The sequence below is a fragment of the Gallinula chloropus genome (assembly GCF_964237585.1).
Source record: "Gallinula chloropus genome assembly, chromosome: 2".
In the NCBI taxonomy this organism is placed as follows: domain Eukaryota; kingdom Metazoa; phylum Chordata; class Aves; order Gruiformes; family Rallidae; genus Gallinula; species Gallinula chloropus.
The window spans coordinates 47,116,627-47,136,540 of NC_140086.1; the positions used below are offsets into that span (position 1 = coordinate 47,116,627).

At 41.7% G+C, this 19,914-nt stretch overlaps 1 protein-coding gene across 1 annotated transcript in view; it reads right to left on the minus strand.

Moving 5' to 3' along the window:
• Positions 1-1,797: 1,797 nt before the first annotated feature.
• The window catches only part of MEP1B (meprin A subunit beta), a gene marked incomplete at both ends in the record, with an annotated part of 30,343 nt that continues 12,226 nt past the window's right edge, over positions 1,798-19,914 (minus strand). The window contains 9 exons of the mRNA XM_084260608.1: positions 1,798-1,815; positions 2,760-2,958; positions 5,391-5,484; positions 6,176-6,358; positions 8,049-8,516; positions 10,671-10,886; positions 11,556-11,708; positions 14,847-15,065; positions 16,855-17,033. Coding sequence (XP_084116734.1) covers positions 1,798-1,815; positions 2,760-2,958; positions 5,391-5,484; positions 6,176-6,358; positions 8,049-8,516; positions 10,671-10,886; positions 11,556-11,708; positions 14,847-15,065; positions 16,855-17,033 — 1,729 coding nt within the window. The remainder of the gene's footprint in view (positions 1,816-2,759; positions 2,959-5,390; positions 5,485-6,175; positions 6,359-8,048; positions 8,517-10,670; positions 10,887-11,555; positions 11,709-14,846; positions 15,066-16,854; positions 17,034-19,914) is intronic.

The following is a 19,914-nucleotide window of genomic DNA, read 5'->3' on the forward strand; positions in this document are numbered from 1 at the left end:
CAAGTTACCCCAGGGGGTGTTTAGATTGGTTATTAGGAAAACCTTCTTCACAGAGAGGCTTCTTGGGCATTGGAACAGGCTGCCCGGGTAAGTGGTGGAGTCTCCATCCCTGGAGGTATTTAAAAGACAGATGGGACATGGTTTAGTAGTGGATGGAAGGTTAGGGTTGATGATCTAAAGGGTCTCTTCCAACCAAGAAAATTTTATGATTCTATTTCCAGACCTGGGATTCCTTACCCCAAACATCAGTTCAGATCAAGTCCTCCAGATGTGGAAAAGTTTCCTTCAGCTCACCAGCTTGTCCAGCTTCAAGTTTGCTAATGAACTATCCATACACACACAGAATTGAATTCACTAAAGAAATATAAACACATCCAGGTCTCCAGGAGTGTGGTGGAAGTGAAGGACAAGAACAGGTTTTGAATGAAGTGGCTTTTTGGGGTTCAAGAAATTAATAGCTCTTAATGGAGGTCCTTAATTCCTGAGCTGGAGTCTTCAGAATTCAAAAATTGGACATCTTGCAATTTACTACTTCCTCGATTTGACTGGTCACATTTTAGTGTTTAGTTTTTACTTTTGTGTGTGTGTGTAGACTTTATTTCCTTTTAAGGAACACTGCAGTCGACACTTTGACCTCTTACATACACAACCCAATCCCTCCCGTTCCTGCCACTCAGACCTACAGCCCTGGTGAGCACGGCCTTTTCTCCAGTTTCTGGCACTTAGACTTTCAACACACATACAACACACACACACAGACACACTGGTCCTTCCAGGTACTGGTGTTTAGACCTAGAAGCCCTATGGCTCACAGCCCCTCCAGTTGGTGGCACACAGACTCTTACATGCCAGTCCCTCCGTGTTAGCACCTAGACCCACAAGTTCTAATACCTGTGGTCCGGAGGGTCATTGACACACAGATCTCTTTAGCAGCCTATTTTTGTACTGTTCTCCCACACTAGTTCCTCTGATCCACTGTGATCCCTCCCATTTTCTTGGGCCTTTTGGCCCTTCCCTTAAATATCCCATAGTTATTTTTACATGAGTCCACAAGCCTCTTCTGACAACCCATATCCCAAGCAGCCCCCCATAATACTCACATTAATCATGTTTCCTCTTTCCTATCAGATTAAAATTGTTTTTCAGGTTGACATTCTTGAGGGCTTTGCGTGAGTAGTTCCTTTAATGGACCATCAATCAGCGGCTGAAGCATTCTGGGTCCTCATTGTTGTCTCTGTTGTGACTTATTCATTAATGTTTATGTGTCTGTGTGGTTAATTTATCACTTTCCTTATTACTTGGTATTTCTTTTATAGAGAGTAGATCATAACAAAATGGCTCAATGAACCACACACTCCCACACTCCACATACCCTCACCACTGTTGCAGGACTCAGAACTGCTGGGCACCCCATGATTACAGGGTCCAGCTGTCTTTTATTATAGATATCTGTATTATGACAAGATGGTGAAGTACAGTGAAGCCTTGGCTTGCTGTGTCAACTGAAAGTCAGAATGTAGTTTTACTTGTTTTCTTCATGTTCTTGTAGACTTAAAGGACAGGACAGGCATGTCACACAACATATTTCCATCTTTCTCCATTGCACGGCAATACAAAACGTAGTCAGACACATTACTGACTTTAGCACAGTGTTTTATCCAGCTGATGAGTTATTTTTCCAGACTTTACAAACCTTTATCATGATTGTTGAGATAAAAGTAATAGAAAGAATGATCTCATAGTTGTGGTTTTCCAGTGATGTTCATCTTATGTCTTTGATGCGTGTTTGCACTATCTTCAGAAGGATGTTTTAACCTGAATGTGAAAAAAAAAATAACCAACCAAAAATCAAACCACTAAACTCCCATCTCAGAAGCATGGAGGGAAGGGAAATATGTGTATAATGTACAGTATTACCTACAAAAAAACCCAAAATGATTTAATGGAAGGTCATGAAAAAACAGTGTCAAGTATCTGGCATTGTACAGAGGTACTGCACCTCAACAGGACACCATATAAAGAGTATTAGCTCTCTGAAAGGCCATTCTTCTTCAGCTTGCTTACAAAATTTCTCCTGTGTCTTGTGAGTTCCTCTAAGCTATGTCACTCTAGCTATTTCCAAGTCAAGGTCTCTGTTTAAACTGAGAATCCGGATGCCTGGGATTTTATGAAACTTCCTATCCAAACCTGCCCAAATAGCTCTGCTCTTCACTGCATGGCCTTTCTGATCCAGTCATTCAGACAGTTTTAACCTGCTGTCTTCTTTTAATTCTCCTTAAGACACAATTGCCATGGCTATTATGTTCCTTGCATTAAAAATGGCTACTGGGAAACTGATTTTTAGATTCCCTTTTCACCTGGACATTATTGGTTGGGTTTTTTAGCACCATACCCACATGTTTTGAGATCTTTAGTAGAAAATGCAGGAATAGATTTAATACAAGTCCATTAAGTGGAATTTGTGGTTTATTTGCAAATTGAAAATAAGACCCTTTGTTCACACCCTCCCACTCGATGTAGGATGCCATCAAGGCAGTGAGAGTGGAGGAGGGGGGGGTGGAGGAGGTTTTGAATGTAGTGGCTTTTTGGGGTTTGAGAAATTAGTAGCTCTTAATGGAGCTCTTTAATTCCTGAGCTGGAGTCTTCAGACTTCAAAAAAGTGGCATCTTCCAATTTACTATTTCCTGAATTTGACTGGTTACTTTTAGTGTTTAGCTTTTATGTGAGTGTGTGTTTGATCCAAGAGATGAAATACTTACTTCTAGACCCAGGGTCTCCCCGTTTTCCTTTCTTTGACTGTATTTCTTTTTAAGGCACACTGCAGTTGTGATAGTGACAATTAGCATTACAACAAATACAGCTATGGTTGAAGAAACAGCTATTACGGTGTTTTCTTGAGTTGAGCTTCTCCTTTCACATTTTGGTCCCATGTACCACCAGTTGTCGCCTGCTGGACATCTAGAAAATAAAAGAGCAAACATGTGGTTTATTAGATAAAAGGCATGAAAAGGGCTACTTAAAAAAGGCAGCTCTGATGCACTGATTCCATATCCCAAAGCATAAGTAAGTTATCTTAAAATGGACTTCTATTTTAAAGTCATCTTGAGTGGCCCACTGTCCTTACGCACCTAGGGTGCTTTTTTCAGATTCCTGCTGTTTTAAAGGTCATGTCTTCAGAGAAGCCTTTGCCAGAGAACCCAAGCGCCATCCTGATTCTTTTGACTGCTTAAGACGTGGCTGCAGCTGACCTGCAGAGGTGCTGCTACAGAACAGTCATCCTTTGCTCCAAATAGAGAGGCCCTCTGCATGGCTCCATTCACTTATCTGCTTCCTTTTCCTTGCAGTTTATAGCACTTCTGTTGATAGAGAACTCACTTTCTGCTCCATGAAACTGATAGCTGTCGCTAGGACCACTGTCGTGTAATATTTGCTTCCACTATCATTAATTAGCCTCATATCCTGATGCAGCCCTGCCCTTTGTCATGCTCAGCTTTTACACAAAAGCCCTTCTATCTTCTGCACTCAGTCAATTTTAAAAAGCCTTCATAGGAAGGAGGTGAATAAGCTCTTAGGGCAAGTGGTCCAGAAGCTTACGCTGTGTTTTTTGTCAAGCCACATATACCATCCTCTAGAAAACTTAATCCTCCTGTTTCCTCATGTGTTTGTTATATCTCAGCTCACCTTATCCTGTAATTTGAATCGGGTGGAGACCACAGGCTGGACTCTTGAGGCATTGCTGACCATATAGCAGCAGAATGAAAACTTAGGTGCAGGAATTCCCCAGTTCTAGGGCTGAGCTAGAGGAGGATGTACCCACCACATGCCCCTTTCCCTGCTCAGTGATTCTCCACTAGTAGATCTGGTATGTTCTGATCAGATCTTCTCATTGCCAAAAGGGCTTATTTTCAAATTTAAAGAACTTGTACAAGCTGCCTCTGCCCTCCCTCAAGAAAAAGGTAAGAAAAGAAAGAAACACCCTAAAAGTTGTCTGGTTTTAGGACTATAAACAACCTCCAAGCCCTGATTGTCTGGTTTTAGGACTATAAACAACCTCCAAGCCCTGATTCCTTCACCTCATTCAGCAACGCTATCAGATTCCAAATATTTTATAGTGAACATATGAGGGTCTCAATGATCTGACTGGGAAAAACAAAATAATCTATGTACAGTACTGCTGAGTGCACACCTGCCCATATCTCTCTAACCCCAGTTGTGCCTTATGTTACTGTTTTTCTAGTTCCTGTCTGAGCCGTTTATTCAGAACCAAATGCTCAACCCTGAAAATTAGTCTTTATGCAGTGCACTGCAAGGGTACTGACTGTTGAGGAACTTCACGTGACCCAGCTTACTCAGACTTATGCATCACAACACCCATTGCTTCCCAATAGAAAATTGGAGCGGAAATTAACTGCTGGTCATGCACTTCTCTAGGACAGAAAGTACATCACTTCGGTACGAGAACTTCAGATAGTCCAGAGATGTCAGAGAATAAATGTTTTATTTACATAATTTTGAAATCAGGCATAACATTCAGCGTAAATTTTGTTTTCTCAGAACAGCTTCTTGACATTTACTCATATCTGTGACCTGCTTCTGGTCGATTGCACAAGAATTGTTTTTTAAAAGGTTTCTAAACGGGGAGATATAACACTTAATGAGTCATCCTGACACTTGTTGTTCTTGGCCTTTAGAGCTTTGCCTCACAGCACTCTCCCAGTCTACCTGCCCTGGCACAGCATCACTATCTTCAGCCTTGGAGCTTGTTTGAGAGCTGGAACAGTGCTGATCAGCCAGGTGAGATACATGTATCAACAGAGAATTAAATAAAAGTTGATACTAATTTTCTTGCAGGGCAAACAATTCTTTTAGTCATGAGCCTTCATCTCTGGTTTCAAAGGCAAGAAGCTACAACTTGGTAAGTTGTGGTCATAATTTATACTGCACAATATTTCTGAATCAAATTCTAAAGGAATGCCTATGTTGCTTTGTGCCTGAGAAGTATTAGACCTCTTTTTTTTTTTCTGATATAAATGCTATTTTATTTCAAATGCATTTACATCTACCTCTTATAACTTTTGCTGTAGGGACTTCTAAGGAGCTGTACAGTCCATTTTATGACACTGGATGAATACATTACCAAAAACGATAAATGCATTTAAAATATAATTTACAGGGAAGTCAAGCAGCTTACTTCAGAATGCTGAAATGCTGAGGTTAGGACTTTTGTTGCCCAAACTAGTCATAAATTTAGTCTCACAGTAGCAGTTAGAAATATTTTCCTTAATCAGCTATAGTCTGTCTTTCCTTTCATTAAAAACAAGGATTTATTCTACCAGAAACTTTCATTACTCATCCCAAAATTGTATTTGAATGTGAATAACAGCAGTTACCTGCAGACCTGTGCTTTATCTACAATAACGCAGACACCATCATTTTCACAAGGGTTGTCTGGACAGAAACTGGGCACCTCAGCCTCTGGCTTTTCTGTTGGGGTGACGGAAGCTGTTGTGGTGGTGGTAGGCCTCGTGGTGGTGGTGGTGGTAGACCTTGTGGTGGTGGTGGTAGGCTTCGTGGTGGTGGTGGTGGTGGTGGACCTCGTGGTGGTGGTGGTAGTAGACCTCGTGGTGGTGGTGGTGGTGGTGGTGACAGTGGATGTATTCATAACAAAGGTGGGTGAAGCACTTGGCTGAGTTGATAGTAGATGTGATATATCTGCACAATAAAACCATAAGAAATAAGGTCATTTCTTTGTGGGTTTTTTTCCCTCTTATTCTAATGATAAGTTCTATCGTGAAGAGCGAAGAGCCTGTCCACAGGTATAATGGGTAAATAGTCCTTTTTAACCTTTCAGGAGCAGGAGGTATTTTGGAAAGGTCCTCTAGATTTTTTTCAGAAACAGACAATTTTATTCAAATTACTCTATGCAAAATAATTTGCATACGATTATCATTGTTTTATACATCTTCACATGAGATAAAGGAATTAGACAGTGCAGGTACCTGTCCACAAATTTGGTTTGAGACATGTGATTTGACTTTAGATACCTGCATAATTCCAAAATTGCTCATTAGCAAAGTACATCATGTGCATTTATATTCACAGCACTAGTGACTTAAGTATGTGGCATTCCCTGTGTACTGTATCTTAAAGAGGATCAGCTATATTATTTACATACCTTCCATTGTTAAAAGAATATAAGCACTGTCATCTTTAATAAAGTTGCGGCTTCTAAGTCTCTGATGAGTTAAGAATGCACTGGTTCCACTTCCTGGACCTCTCATGAATTCAGTTCCATTGGGAAAGGTTTCTAAAGATCCTACTTTATCTGGCCTATCCCAAAAATAATTTGATGAGGAATCTGGAAAAAAAAATATTAACCGAATGTGAGTGCAAGACCACTCTGGATTACTTTCTCAATAGGGACCCTTCCTTCTCAGATAACCTCTCCTGAAAAGTGGTACCAAACAATCAGGACCAACTTCATCCTTCTTTGCCTGCTTTTGCTTAAATGCTCATGGATATCATGAACATGGAGAAGACAATAAATTACCTGAAACTTAAGGAGCAGGAGCAATGCTGAACTTGCCTACAATATTTGCAGAATTTTTTAGCCTGAAATTCCACCCTGATGAGATGCACAAGACAATGAAGATCTTCAATGGCTTAGTTTAGCCTGAAGTATTGAGGAAATAGTCTGCTGGAGATGAGATTACCAGAGACCTAATTGAAAACTTGTTGCATTTTCTTTTTAGTTCTTTTAAAGCGTAGTGGGTAAGAAGGTAGCACATGAATCATCTGTAAATTGAATTAATTCAGCGCTTCTCAGAAAAGAGTCTTGATGTGGATGCATGACCAAGGGTTCTTGAACAACCTGAACGGTCACAGGCCACAGATGTCCCCTCCATCAAACCCGGTTGTCTGTGAATGTATCTGACAAAGGGAGAAGAAACTGACTGCTCCAACACCTCTGCTTGTCAAAGAAAGGACAGGCGTTACAAGGCTTCTCTTGGGAATCTGGGGCTATTAGCAATGTGTGAATAATGAAGGGAGAAGGGGCAGAGTGCAAACAGACTGCATGTCCACAGGATCAGAGAAGGAAAAGGGCTGAGCACTGTGGCCATAATAGGAGAGAGCACCGGGGAATTGTCAGCCATTTACAGAAGACCTGGTATTACGCATCATTCGTTTACAGGGGAGGACATTTAGTCTCTCTAGATTACCTGCACTGTCTTCATGTAGGGACAGTGTCATAGAAAAATGAACGGAAATCATAAAATTTCTAAAATAGTATTGTGAATTAGGCATTGTTGTGCCTTCCCTCCTACACTAATGTTAGTCTGAAAGCCCAGGAAACTAATTCAGTGGTGGAGGTGGTTCCTTTTGGCAAACCTCTTGTATCGATGCAGAAAGTAACTCTGGCTTAAATCCAATCTTTATCCTATGATGAATATAGGATGTTCCTTTAATATCTCTCTTTATGGAGATTCCTAGCATTTCTCAGAGTTACATCTTTACTTCAACTGCCACCTTTCCAAGTTATTATGGACAATTGCTCCTTATCTGCTCATACTTTGAACAAGCAGAGATTATGTAACATCAATCAGTACTTTGTCCATATGGAAATTTGTGCTGACACCACTCTATGTTTTACAAGGAGGGAGGGGATTTGTTTAACAGCTGCACATTTATCCACTATGACCTCTGTGTATTGTTAATTCCACACTTTCTTCTTCAAGCCCTCTGGAAAACTTCCATTCTTGTTAAAGCAGACATAAATGCATCTTCACAGAGCATATGAAAGAAATTTTAGAAGTCAATCATCCACCTGTTTCTTATGCAGATCAACTTTGAAATCCAGGGTCCCAGAGTAACCTACTTGTATGTTCCATTTTTTCTTGTCTGTGGACCAATTATATTGTGGCTACAAACAAACAGAACATTCCAGAATCTAAAAAAACATGCACTAGTTCACAAAAAGAGAAAATTTGACTCCTTATCTTTTGGCTGTGTTTTAAGTGAACTGGATATCATGTCTGGTTTTAACTAACCTGATAACTTCAGAGGGTCAGTTGTTATACTTCTTTGGTTTGACATCCGTTGACGAATATCAGGATGCTGGTCGAGCAGAATCATGGTACCTTGTTGCCATGCACAGGGCCATTGCAACTGATCATCATTTGCTCCAGAGATCAAGTGCAAGTATATTGCTAAATTAAGTGGGTTATCGGCAGTACCATTCACATACAAGCTGACCTGAAAAGCGTACCCTTTGCTAGAGTAAAAAGGTGGACTGTATATTCTTCCTTCTGTCCCTGCTGGACTTGTGTTGAGGAGATGTGTGAAATTTCTGATATGCCAGACATGGTGGGGACACTGAGTTTCTGACAAGTTGATGTCATCAATAGAGAGGCCTCCCTCTGATAAGCCGCTTCCTTTCGTGACTTGAAACACAACTCGGAATTTACTTGTCACCTTCAAAGAAACATGATGGAGCTGCCAGTAACTTGCAGGTGAACCTGAAACAGAAGGGTAGGGATTTCTGAGTAAGAGGTACAATCAAACACTGCACAGGTCTGTGGACCGTATACAGAATCACAAGGTTGGAAAAGACCTTTAAGATCATCAAGTCCAACCATTCCCATCCTATGCTAAACCATATCCCTAAGTACCTCATCTACCCTTTTTTTGAACACGCCCAGGGAAGGTGACTCAACCCCCTCCCTGGGCAGCCTGTTCCAGGCCTTGACAACTCTATATGGACACTATGTAAGAATTTTCCAGTTCCACTGGCACTGACACGATGGAATACATCACCTGCAGATGTTAGACTTTCAGCGTAAGATCGTATTATCTCAGTTCAGTTTTTCAACAGATTTAATATGCATAGCAGCTCTTTAATTTGATTTAAAACAGTGTTAATGGTTAAGTCTGCTTTTTCTTTTATATTTCTACCTGAACATTGCATTAAATTAGTATAGATGCTGTGATAATTAAATGCACAAAAATAGCTGCCACTTGTATTGTTAAAAAGGAAAAAAATCAGAACAAGATATGTTCAAATAGCTGAATAACAGCATGCCTCAATAAAGAACATGGCAAAGGATTCAGAGAGCCTGGAACTACAAGACTGGCTCGTTCAGATGCTTTTGTATGTTTAAATGGCTTGTCGGAAGTTTGCCTGTGCCGAAGCACTATTCACCTGCCAAATGACTGATGGCGCCAAGTTCAAATTGCAGCCAGTCATTTGCAAAACCTACTGCATGAGATAAAACCTCACTGAGAGCCTGATGCTGCATCCAAAAATTGCCTGCACTAGCAAATTCCATTTGGCTCCACAAGCAGTGTAGGCAAAAGCAGAGAGAGACCTCTGCACTTGGACCTTGTAAGGCAAGTCAAAGTAGGACATCCTTTGTACATAGTATGTGCAGCAAAACAGTTTCTTCTGCTGTTTGGTGTATGTTCACCTGCACAGACCAGGCTTTCAGATGCATTTATGGAATAAATTTAGGCTTCACTTTGCTGACAATTCTAAACACAACATAATGGATCTCAGATACGAGTCTTAATTTCTTGCCATTTTTCATTACCATTACAATTAGAGAAAAAAAATAAAGCCAGAAACAAGAACAAAAGCACCCTACTATTTTCTATTAAATTGCCTTCTGCATAAACTAAGGGTTTTTTTAAACTGCACAGATTATATGCAAGGCTGGGTTTTCTAACTCATATTCAATGAGCACACCAGCTACTGTGCTGCAAAATATCCCACCCCCACAGCCTCCCCTGCTCCTGGCTGCAGGCATCCATAGTTGCCACAGACCAGCAGAAAGGGTTCAGGGCTTGTCCCTCAGCCTCTTGAGCATGGTGTTTCAGTGCAAACCCATAAGCATTTCAGATAAGATGTCAGATGATGACTGGAAAGGGCTGTAGTGTCACTGTTTCTTCTAATTTGTTGAACTAGCCATCAAATAGTCAACCAGAATATTGAACTAGATCCAGTCGTAATGGAGACAAAGTCATAGTTAGATATTTGAGAAAATAATTTAATAAGTTAGGGAAATTGTATCTTAAATCTAGTCCATCAACTGTGGCTCAGTGGCTCATTCTGTAGGCTATCGGCTCCTAAAACCACAAGAACTGAATTGTCTTCAAACTACAACTCAATTCTCTGTCTGCTGCCCATGTATTTCAGTTAAGTAATTTCAAGCCTTATTTAAAAAGAAAGATAATTCTTATTTATTTTTTTTAAACTGGTATATTAGGTATTCCAGGGCACTTGCAATTGGCATCTCTTTATTATTATTTTCTTACCCACTGTGATTTACTCTAATGACCAACTTTGTCTGTTGCTATTGATACCAGCAATTCTTGAACAGTTAAAATGACTGTTCATGGAATTTTAGCTATTTTGGTGAGAAAACTATCTTGATAATGCAAGAGTTTGTAATTTCTGGTAATGGATTATATTATAGGAAAACGGCTGACTGAGGATCCATCAAGTATAATTTCACCAGCAGAGAATCAATTCCATAGTTAGAAATGAAGCCAAAGAATAACCCTAGCAGATGAGTCACTTTGCTGCAATATTTCATCCCCAACTTCCGCCCCCCCCAGTACTTTCAAAACTATATTGAGTATAGGTTAAACCAAAATGCAATTTTATTCCATACCTTTTATCTCTTCAATGATTCTCAAAGTACCATTTGGATGAGATGAAGTATACTCCCTGACCCCGACGTATAACCGGTCGCTTTCGTGACCGCTGTTATAGAAATAGAACTGTAAGCACTGAAAGCCCCTTTTGGGATACAGAATTCGACTCTCCAGGGTAGCGTTGCTTCCTGCTTCTCCAGCGCTGGTGTTGAAATGCATGAAGTAGCCAGAACCTGTCAAAATTCATTGAGAAATGAACACTAGAGGAGAGAGAAAACAAAATCTTCCTGGCGTAGTGGCATATTCCTAACAGTGTATTGTACGAACACGGCCCAGTAGGGCACAGTAGGTCCTCTACAAATCCTCAGGCTGAGAACAGAGCTGTTCTCCTTGCAACTTTTTTCCTCGATTTGTACTCAAAAGCATGGGCTTTTACTCTGCCCAGTGCCAGTAATTCACAGCTGACTCTCTGAAGAACTGGTTTAAGCTCCTGAACCCACAGGTTCAGAAACAACTGGCTATATTTTCAATTCACCCAAGCCCTGATAATATACATAATTTCTATATCTCAATCCTATCCAAAGACTTACTGAGCAATTATTCTGAAAAGCAGTGGACTTTCTGGTGTGCCTGTACCATAGGTTAGAACATTTTATATTGTTTTCATGGCAGGATGTGCCATTAGGACTATAAAAAAAGAGATAAGGACATGTAATCTTCTCAAATAAGCAGAAAATTGAACATATCACATGATGTCCCTAAGTATGTAGATTTATGTTGCTTAGTTAAAAAATAAACTGTAATTTGTCAAGAAATAAACAGACAAGGCCAAGATCAAAGTCAACTCACACGCCTCTGCAGAAAATACTTTCCAGAGAGATAAGAACAGTCTTTTCTCATACCTTCACACTCTCCCATGTTGGTGTGATCAGTATTTGGCCCAGCAGGAACCTGTGACAAACGCTGCCACTTATTGTTATCATCTGAACTTTGAATCATGCCACATATATTTTCAAGTTCAAAACTGCATGTGTCCATGAAACTTAGGGAGGAGGCTGCATGATTTAAGAAGAATAATAAAAAACCAAAAGGATGTGAATCTCTATTACATGACATACATTTTAATTCTGAATGTCAAAAGCCAAGAGCAGGGAAAGACTAAATGCAAACACCAAATTGTCAGCAGCTTCAAAGACCATCAACATTCATAGGTATAATGTTCAGAAACTCAAAGCATTTGGCGATTAACACTGACATTAGTAAGATATCGTCACGACAACTCTGGGCACTTAGCAAGCACAGAAGGGTGCCAGCTAATTACCATATCACATCTTTTATTTTAAAAGGAACACTAATACCAGTTCCAACCCAACGACATCCGCACAGTCGAAAGGTCCTGAGACCATCCACTCCTCTGCTTTCTTTGGGCCAGTCCACACATGGTCACAGATTTTAATAAAAGGTCACTAATGTGCTTGTTTTGAAATACAGACAGCAGAGCAGAAGTTATTTCACTGCTATAAACAAACGTTGATTTTCAAAATGCTCAACTGAAAAAAAACCCCACAAAACCAAAATACAACATCTGGCAAAGGTACATTTGGGACCAGTGGATTTCTCATCTCATTCAAATTTTCAAGAAGTCTTGCATGTAACAAGTGAAAAATTAAGTGAAGGAAGATAGTGCAGTTGAGTAGGGAAGTGAAAGCTCTGTATGTAATGTTTTCTCTGTCTAAAGCACACCTTGGATGGGTGAGGGAGGACACAGTCCAGGTTTATCCCTGTTCTTAGATTTATTTCTCATGTCTGAGCTCTGTGCAACACCAGCGTAATTTGAAAACAACTAAGCTATTAAAATGCTTCACTATTATTGTTTTTCAAACTATGTCTTGTGGCAGGTTTAAAGGCCTCATTGCACAAAAAGGACCTTGGATATCAGAAAAATTCAACCTGAGTGGCACACCAAATGCCCCACTTCTGCTGTAGCTCAGGGAAGCACTTAAATATGAACTGCTGCCAAATCAGTTGTACTGCTGAGATGCTTTGTGCTGTCCTCAAAGAAAACTAACAATCCTCTAGAGGTGTTGTATGACTGATACAATATTGGTATGATGTTCTCAAAACCAAGAAAAGATTTTCACAATAAACATTATATTGACTGGCAGAGAAAGGAAAAGAAAACCAGCAAAGGTGTCAGCAAGAAGCTAAGCAAAAATGGAGAATTATTAGATGAAATACCTCTTTGAAATCAAAATATGAAACAAATCATTAAATCAATTTGCCCAAACAGGAAAACCTTAATTAGAAATTGCCATTTGGAATGGACTGCTGACCTAAACAACAGGAGGAGAGGAAAGCAAGACTCAGCAGCTTATAATTTATTTCTTAGATTACTTAATGAGATAGGGGAAGGAGTCATTGCTTGGGGGGAGGAGGTCAGGGAGTGTTGAACTCCATCTATACCAAAGGCTGGATACTTCGTTGGTATGTAAGAAAAGGCTGGATTTAGAAGAAAATACATAGGGGGTGAATGGTGGTTCTTAACTTCCAATGACTGAGGGAAACCTCATGGTCAGTTTTGTGAAGTGATATGCTAGAAGTGGAAAGTGAACTAAAATCTACCATGACATTAGCCTGAAAGCAGTCCTGAAGGAGAGATTAGAACAGCAGTAAAGCACCCATCAGGATCCCTTATGCTGTGGGTTGTGAGGTTGGGGTTTTTTCAATTTAAGAACCAAGTTTCCCATTTTTGATGCAATTTCCTAACCGCAAAGGCCTTTGGCAGAAATTAATCTTAAACTTTTCCTTAGACCATGTTCAGCCACAGAAGTAATCTTTTCATTCCTCTGGGAGGATATCTGCCCCCCAAACCACATTTGGCATTCTCAGTCTTCCCTCTAACCTGAAACAATCAGTCTAGTGGCTGGGTGGGCAAGGGCTGGGACTTTCCAAGCATCTGTATTCCCGGGCACAGGAGCCACTTAGGCAAGTGTTGGGTGGCCTGAAGACCACTTATGGCTCTGCAAATATTGTGCACAACAGATGAAGCCAAGGGACAGGCTGGGGAGCAGTGCAGATCCTGATTGCACTGAAGGTGGTGGTTATTTTGTCATTAATTTCAACATGACTGGCACTTATTTCACCTGGGTAATGTGTCTTTGGGTTAAGAATAAAGTTGAAGTGTCAAGAAGTATTTATGCAATGTACAAGAAGTATGTAAGATTACTGAAGAGGAAGATGGCCCTCATCCACTGTTAAAGACATCCTTAGCTATAAGCACTTCTGTAACACCTAATTGTGCACCAAGTGCTAGAAGCTAAGGCTGTATGTAAGTGAGTGTTCAGTTTAGACTTACATGAACAGAAATATTTTCATTAGAATCATACACTCAAAAAAATGCACTGTTTTAATACAACACTTTGATATTTATTTAAGGCATTTGTAGAATGAAGGCTTAAATTATAATTGTAAACCAGTACTTGTAATTTTAAGTCACAGCTTGGGACACTGAGATGGTAAAGTAAAAGTTTTTATCTGAATGCCAGGGCACATTTGATGCAGTCACAATTACAGAATTGTATTCTGGTAGTAGAATTGTCGATATTTCTGCCTCTTACTTTCACCCAACTTTCTCAAATAAATCCCTCATGAGCAAAATATCTCTCTTGACCACTTTTGTAAGAGACTGGGTATGAAACTAAAAAGTAAAATTTGCAAAGCCCACATTTTCTTCCTAACAGCATCTGTACCATATTTGCACAACACACACTCTCTGCCTCACAGTGGAGTGGGTACAGTAGCCACAGCGAAGATGCTTATTTCTGTACAGTGTCTGAGCAGCAGCTGCAGAAAAATGGGGTAAAAACCAAGAGGCTTTGTGCAGAAGCACACACTTTAAACAGCCACCCAAGGGATGAACAAAAATCAGCTGCTGAGCGAAGCTCATTTTTAACTAAAGGTCAGATAAAATTGCACAGAAAACTCTGGTACACAGCAGTGTTTCTGCAGGAGGGCTGTGTTATTTCTAGCTGTACCATTATTTCTGGTGGTTTTAACACAAGTCACTTCTCCAAATACGTTAGCATCTCTTTCATTTGTGCCTGGCTGAATCCAGCATCCATGTATCACCATCATTTCTTTAAAATGCCAGAAGCCAAAAAAAAAAAATACTTAAAAGAAATGGAGAAACTTACAGCAATTGTACAGCCGGTTCAGTTTCTGGAGATCATAATCACTGAAATCCATTCGCTGTCCTATAACATCCATGAAGTCTGGTATGTTAGTGACAATGGTGGGTTCAGTTCCATTTTGGAATGCACTTTGGCTGTAGTGCATCACAGAAGTGTAGTCATAGGGAACATTCAGGGAGTCGGATGTTTTATCATCATATTTGTTGAAATTATGTTCTTTACCTGAATGGGGAAAAATAAAAAGACAGGAGGTTGGTTGTTCAGAGAATCATAGAATGGTTTAGCTTGGAAGGGACCCCAAAGATCACAGAGTTCCAACCCCCCTGCCACAGACAGGGCCACCAATCTCCAGGCCTGGATCTAACTAGGTAGCCCAGGGCCCCATCCAACCCGGCCTTGAACACCTCTAGGGATGTGGCATCCACCACCACTCTGGGCAGCCTGTTCCAGCACCTCACCACTCCCTCTGTAATCTAAACCTTCCCTCCTGGAAACTTTAATCCATTCCCCCTTGTCCTGCCATTGTCTACCCTTTTAAAAAGTTGATTCCCCTCCTGCCTATAAGCTCCCTTCAGGTACTGGAAGGCTGCAATGAGATCCCCCCCACAGCCTTCTCTTCTCTAAGCTGAACAAGCTCAACTCCCTCAGCCTCTCTTTATAGGGGAGGTACTCCAGCCCTCTAATCATCTTTGTGGCCCTCCTCTGAAACCTCTCCAACAGTTCTACATCTTTCTTGTATTGGGGCCCCAGATCTGGACACAGTACTCCAGATGGGGCCTCACAAGTGCAGAGTAGAGAGGGACAATCACCTCCCTGTCCCTGCTGGCCACCCCTCTTCTGATGTTGCCCAAAAAGACCAAGTTTTGACGTACAGACTTAAAGTTACAGAGAATCCATCAGATCCCCAAGTATTTATGGTCATTTACCTGTACTTACTCTGTAAAACTATTTTATTTCTAGAGCTATTCACTTTCCTCTTTCAGCCACTGGAAGATAACTTGATGGAAGAAAGGTTTTTGCAACAAGAAATCTTTTTCTGGTGAAACTACCAGTAAACTTTGTTGGGCTTGCAATACCCAGAAGTGGAGATATTGTTTCAGTACTCAAATTAATACAATTTGCAACTGTTAATGCCTCCCTGTTTCTACTCTCTATTCCCTGATGCTTAATTGTTGGTCATTTTAGCTCGCAATAAACAAGTCAGAGTTGTCATCAGATGAGCTTCCAGAATGTAATTTTATCGTTGTTTTCTGGAGCAGGAGCAAGAAAACCTTACTGGCTACCCAACAGAAGGTGAAGTTTGACATGTTTTAAATTAATCAAAATAAAGTAACTATATTCTGGTCAGCATAAAAAAGTTGCATCCATTTCAAATGGCTAACAATAACACAGCTTGTCACTAAAGAGTCAGCAGAAATACAATGGAAAGCAAAGAACAGAGACTAAGTAATTTTCTGTACTTGCATATGCACCTGGCTATTGATCATGACTAAATAAGAACACATTATATTTAATCATTATCTGTTTTTTTAAATCTTGTGTGTGTACCTGTGCTAGGAAAGCATCAAGTCTGTCTACATAACTTTGGTTTTGAACTGCCTGAAAGTGCCAAGGGATGGTGGGCAACCTGAAGAGGCAGAGACTGAGCAGAGTCCCAAGGAGCTCTGCCCCAGCTCCCAGGGTTGTGCCAAATAGGCCAACACATCCCCAAGCTGCATCGCCAAAGCAACCACTACAACCAGCCATGTGATGCTGGCCCCAAAAGTGTCTCTCCTGTCTGTACCCCACCTCTGCACTGCCTGCAGCCTCAGCTCTGCTGGCCACACCAGGTGAATGAATGAGGCTTTCTGTCCCAAACAGCTGTCACTTGATACTTATTTATTGATATGCTGGCTTGGAAAAATGTGATGAGCAGATAGCGTGGCCTCTGAGGGATGGCTGGAGATCACGAATTCCACAGCTAAACCCCCTAACACCAGAGCCTGAAAGGAAAAGCGGGGCAGTGGCTGACCAGTCTGAATCCTGTCCCAGATGATGGACACGTAGTCGTCGCGGTCAGAGCGTGACTGCTCATGCCAGAATCCCAGGGCGTGCAGAAATTCATGCTGAATTGTCCCGATCCTGTCACAGTTGGTGCCGATGGAGAGCTGCTGCATCCCTTGTTGCTGGTTTCCCACAAAGGACCAGCAGCTAGCATTGAAATAAAATGAGAGAGAGCTCCGTGAGATACACACCATCCCCATGTCATGCAAACTCCAGAATCAGCGGGTTCAACAGGTGTGTATTTAACTTGAGTGTTGAAGTTACATTTTGCCACAGAGTGCACTTTTTCATTGATCAGTCCCTTTCTGGATCCTTCCATCCCACATTTAACTCCGATTCGATGAACAAGCAGTTCCCCCACTCCGGCTTTATCATTTTTAATGGCTCTGCTTTAGCAGAAAGATGTTGAGCTATTGGTGACAGAATAAAACCGATGAGGATTTCATCAGTAAACATTGAAGACTATGGAACACATGATTTAGAGCAATTAAGTCACTGTAAATTTAACAGTATATAGCTGGACCACAGTAAGTGACCGTGAGTGCAATTCGAGCCTGTCCCAGCTGTAAGGGAAACCAGGTTCATGCACACCCTCGCCTCTGCTGTCACAGCTGCTTCTTGCTTTATGGCTTTGGCCTTTTGCTCTGTGAGGGGCTGTGGCAAGGTATGCTCCCGTGCGGCTCTGTTTCCCTTCTGAAAGGTTGGAGGATCTGACAATGCTTTCCACAAGCTCTTTTCTTTCTAGTTACTGGGGAGCTGCGGCGCCAGAGCGCTTGCTGCTGCCACACACTCACCAGGAAGAGCAAAACTGCAGCTGTGCTGGAAGTTTTTATTAAAGAACAAAAAATACTCGGTGAGCTGTCTGCACAAGCCAATAAAATGGCACCCCATGTCCACAGAATAGCAAGCACAGAGAGTTACATTTAAATTGATATTTTATGCAGCAAATAAATCAATGCTTACCCAATGAAGTCCATAAAATTAATCAGGCACAAAATATGCCATAGGATTTGCAGTCCTATCACCCCAGAAATTTAAAAGCACAAGCATACCATGCGCTTTCGAACCCTGTAACTTATTGGTGCAACGTATTCGCCAGCATTTCCCTTTCCATATAGCAGCACAGGCCTTGGCTATTGATTACTCATTAAAATCACTGTGTGAGACCAAGGAAGGAACACATGTGGTATCCATGATTTCATGGGCCTCCCTTGAACAAGGTCTCATATGGATTATGCAGAAGTCTAAGAAGTCCGTCACAGTTCTGGGTCGACCTCATACCAAAGCAGCTGCCTCTGGCTTCACAGCTGCTTCGCAGAGCACAGCTGGCTACAGGCACATCCAGGACACTTGGCAAAATTAGCATCCAAACACTTGGCAAAATTAGCATCCAAACACAGAGGGATGCAGCTCACCCTTGCCTTCTGTTTGCCAAATTCCTACAACACCATCACTCTGCAGCGGCAGAGGGAGTAAGTGCTTGGTCTGTGTCACCCATCAAGAATAAAAGTCAATGAGTGAGACAGGGCACTCCAGTGTGATGGGCACCTGGACCCCCATCTTATCAGTGTCTTCAGGAAGGGAGGAAATAGGGAGAAGAACCTGCTCTGATTAATCTCACCAACCTTTGTCCTGGTTTTGGTCAGGATGGAGTTAATTTCATTTGTAGCAGCAGATGAATGCTGTGTTTGAGAGTAAAATGGGAGTAGTGCTGATAACACCCTGATGTTTCTAGTTGCTGTCAGACAGTCAAGGACTTTCTCAGCTCTTCATGAGAAAGGAGGGGCGAAGCCAGGACAGGTGACCCAACTGACCAAAGAGAGTATTCCACGCCAGTTACGTCCTGCCCAGGATGTCGGGGGCTGACGGGAGGAAGGCCTGGGGCGGCGCCGGGACGCGCGGTTCTTGGGGGACGGTCGGGTTCTGGGACGGCTCTGGGTGGCACGGCCTGAGTTGTGTGGTTTGGTGAGAAACTGCATTGTGTATCAACAGCTTCATATATTTTGCTTTGAAGTCCTGTTAGTATTGTTACATTGTATCTTTCTGTTATCTTAGTAAACTATCCTTATCCCAACCCACGGGCCTCTTAATTTCTTGATCTTGGGGTTATTTGCCCCTTTTCTCTTCCTTTTCCCTTCCCTTACTTCTCACCCCCCTTCCCCTTCCCTTTAACCTGCTCTTTTCCTTTAAGGAGCAGGCAGCTGCGTGGATCTTGGCCCTCAGCCGGGTGAAACCACGACAACCTTCCTTTTGGAAGATGGGCTGTGAGTAGATACATGCCATCAATAGCAATGATGCTGTTTACACATCCTGTCTTCTAACAGCCAGCACTTGTTTCAGGCACATTTTTATGCTAATGTCCTGCTAGTAAATAGTACTACATGTCACCAGTATCACCACACAGACACTTTAATTACCAACACCAAGCTGGTTAGCCATGGATCTGTATCAGTCCACTTCTGCATGGGTTCCCTTTACCATGTGTCACAGGGACAAAGAGCTGAGGTGACTTCCCAGAAGAGCTCCATGGAAATCTTGTTTTCCATGTGGAAATACTAGAGACCTGGTTGATCCTTCCTGGACTGCTAACAATTTGACTGTACCACACCATGCCAGCTTTCCTGCTGCATGAGCCTCGCTCTTCATGAGAAGCGTAGGGAGAACTGGCACCATCCATTGCAGGTTCCCAGACTGTTCCGTGAGCTTTGTGAGCACCACATCTGATGTTCCTGAACTTCTGTAATTCACAAGCATCCCTCATGTGTTTTGCTTAGCTCACAGGCTAAGAGTCAAGGAAAGGTCTTTAAATAGATCTACAACCTACCCTGTGCCACAGACCTGAGTGGAAGAGAGGTGAAAGGCTGCATGCCAGCAAACCTTACATGAACCTCTACTCATTTAGCGTTATATATGTAAACATAATTCCAGCAGTAAACAAGGCTTGGCAAGCGGTAGATAAAGAATGTGGGCAGGGAGAGGGCTCACTGCACAGGGGGTTGATGACACAGTGTCCGTACATCACAATCTA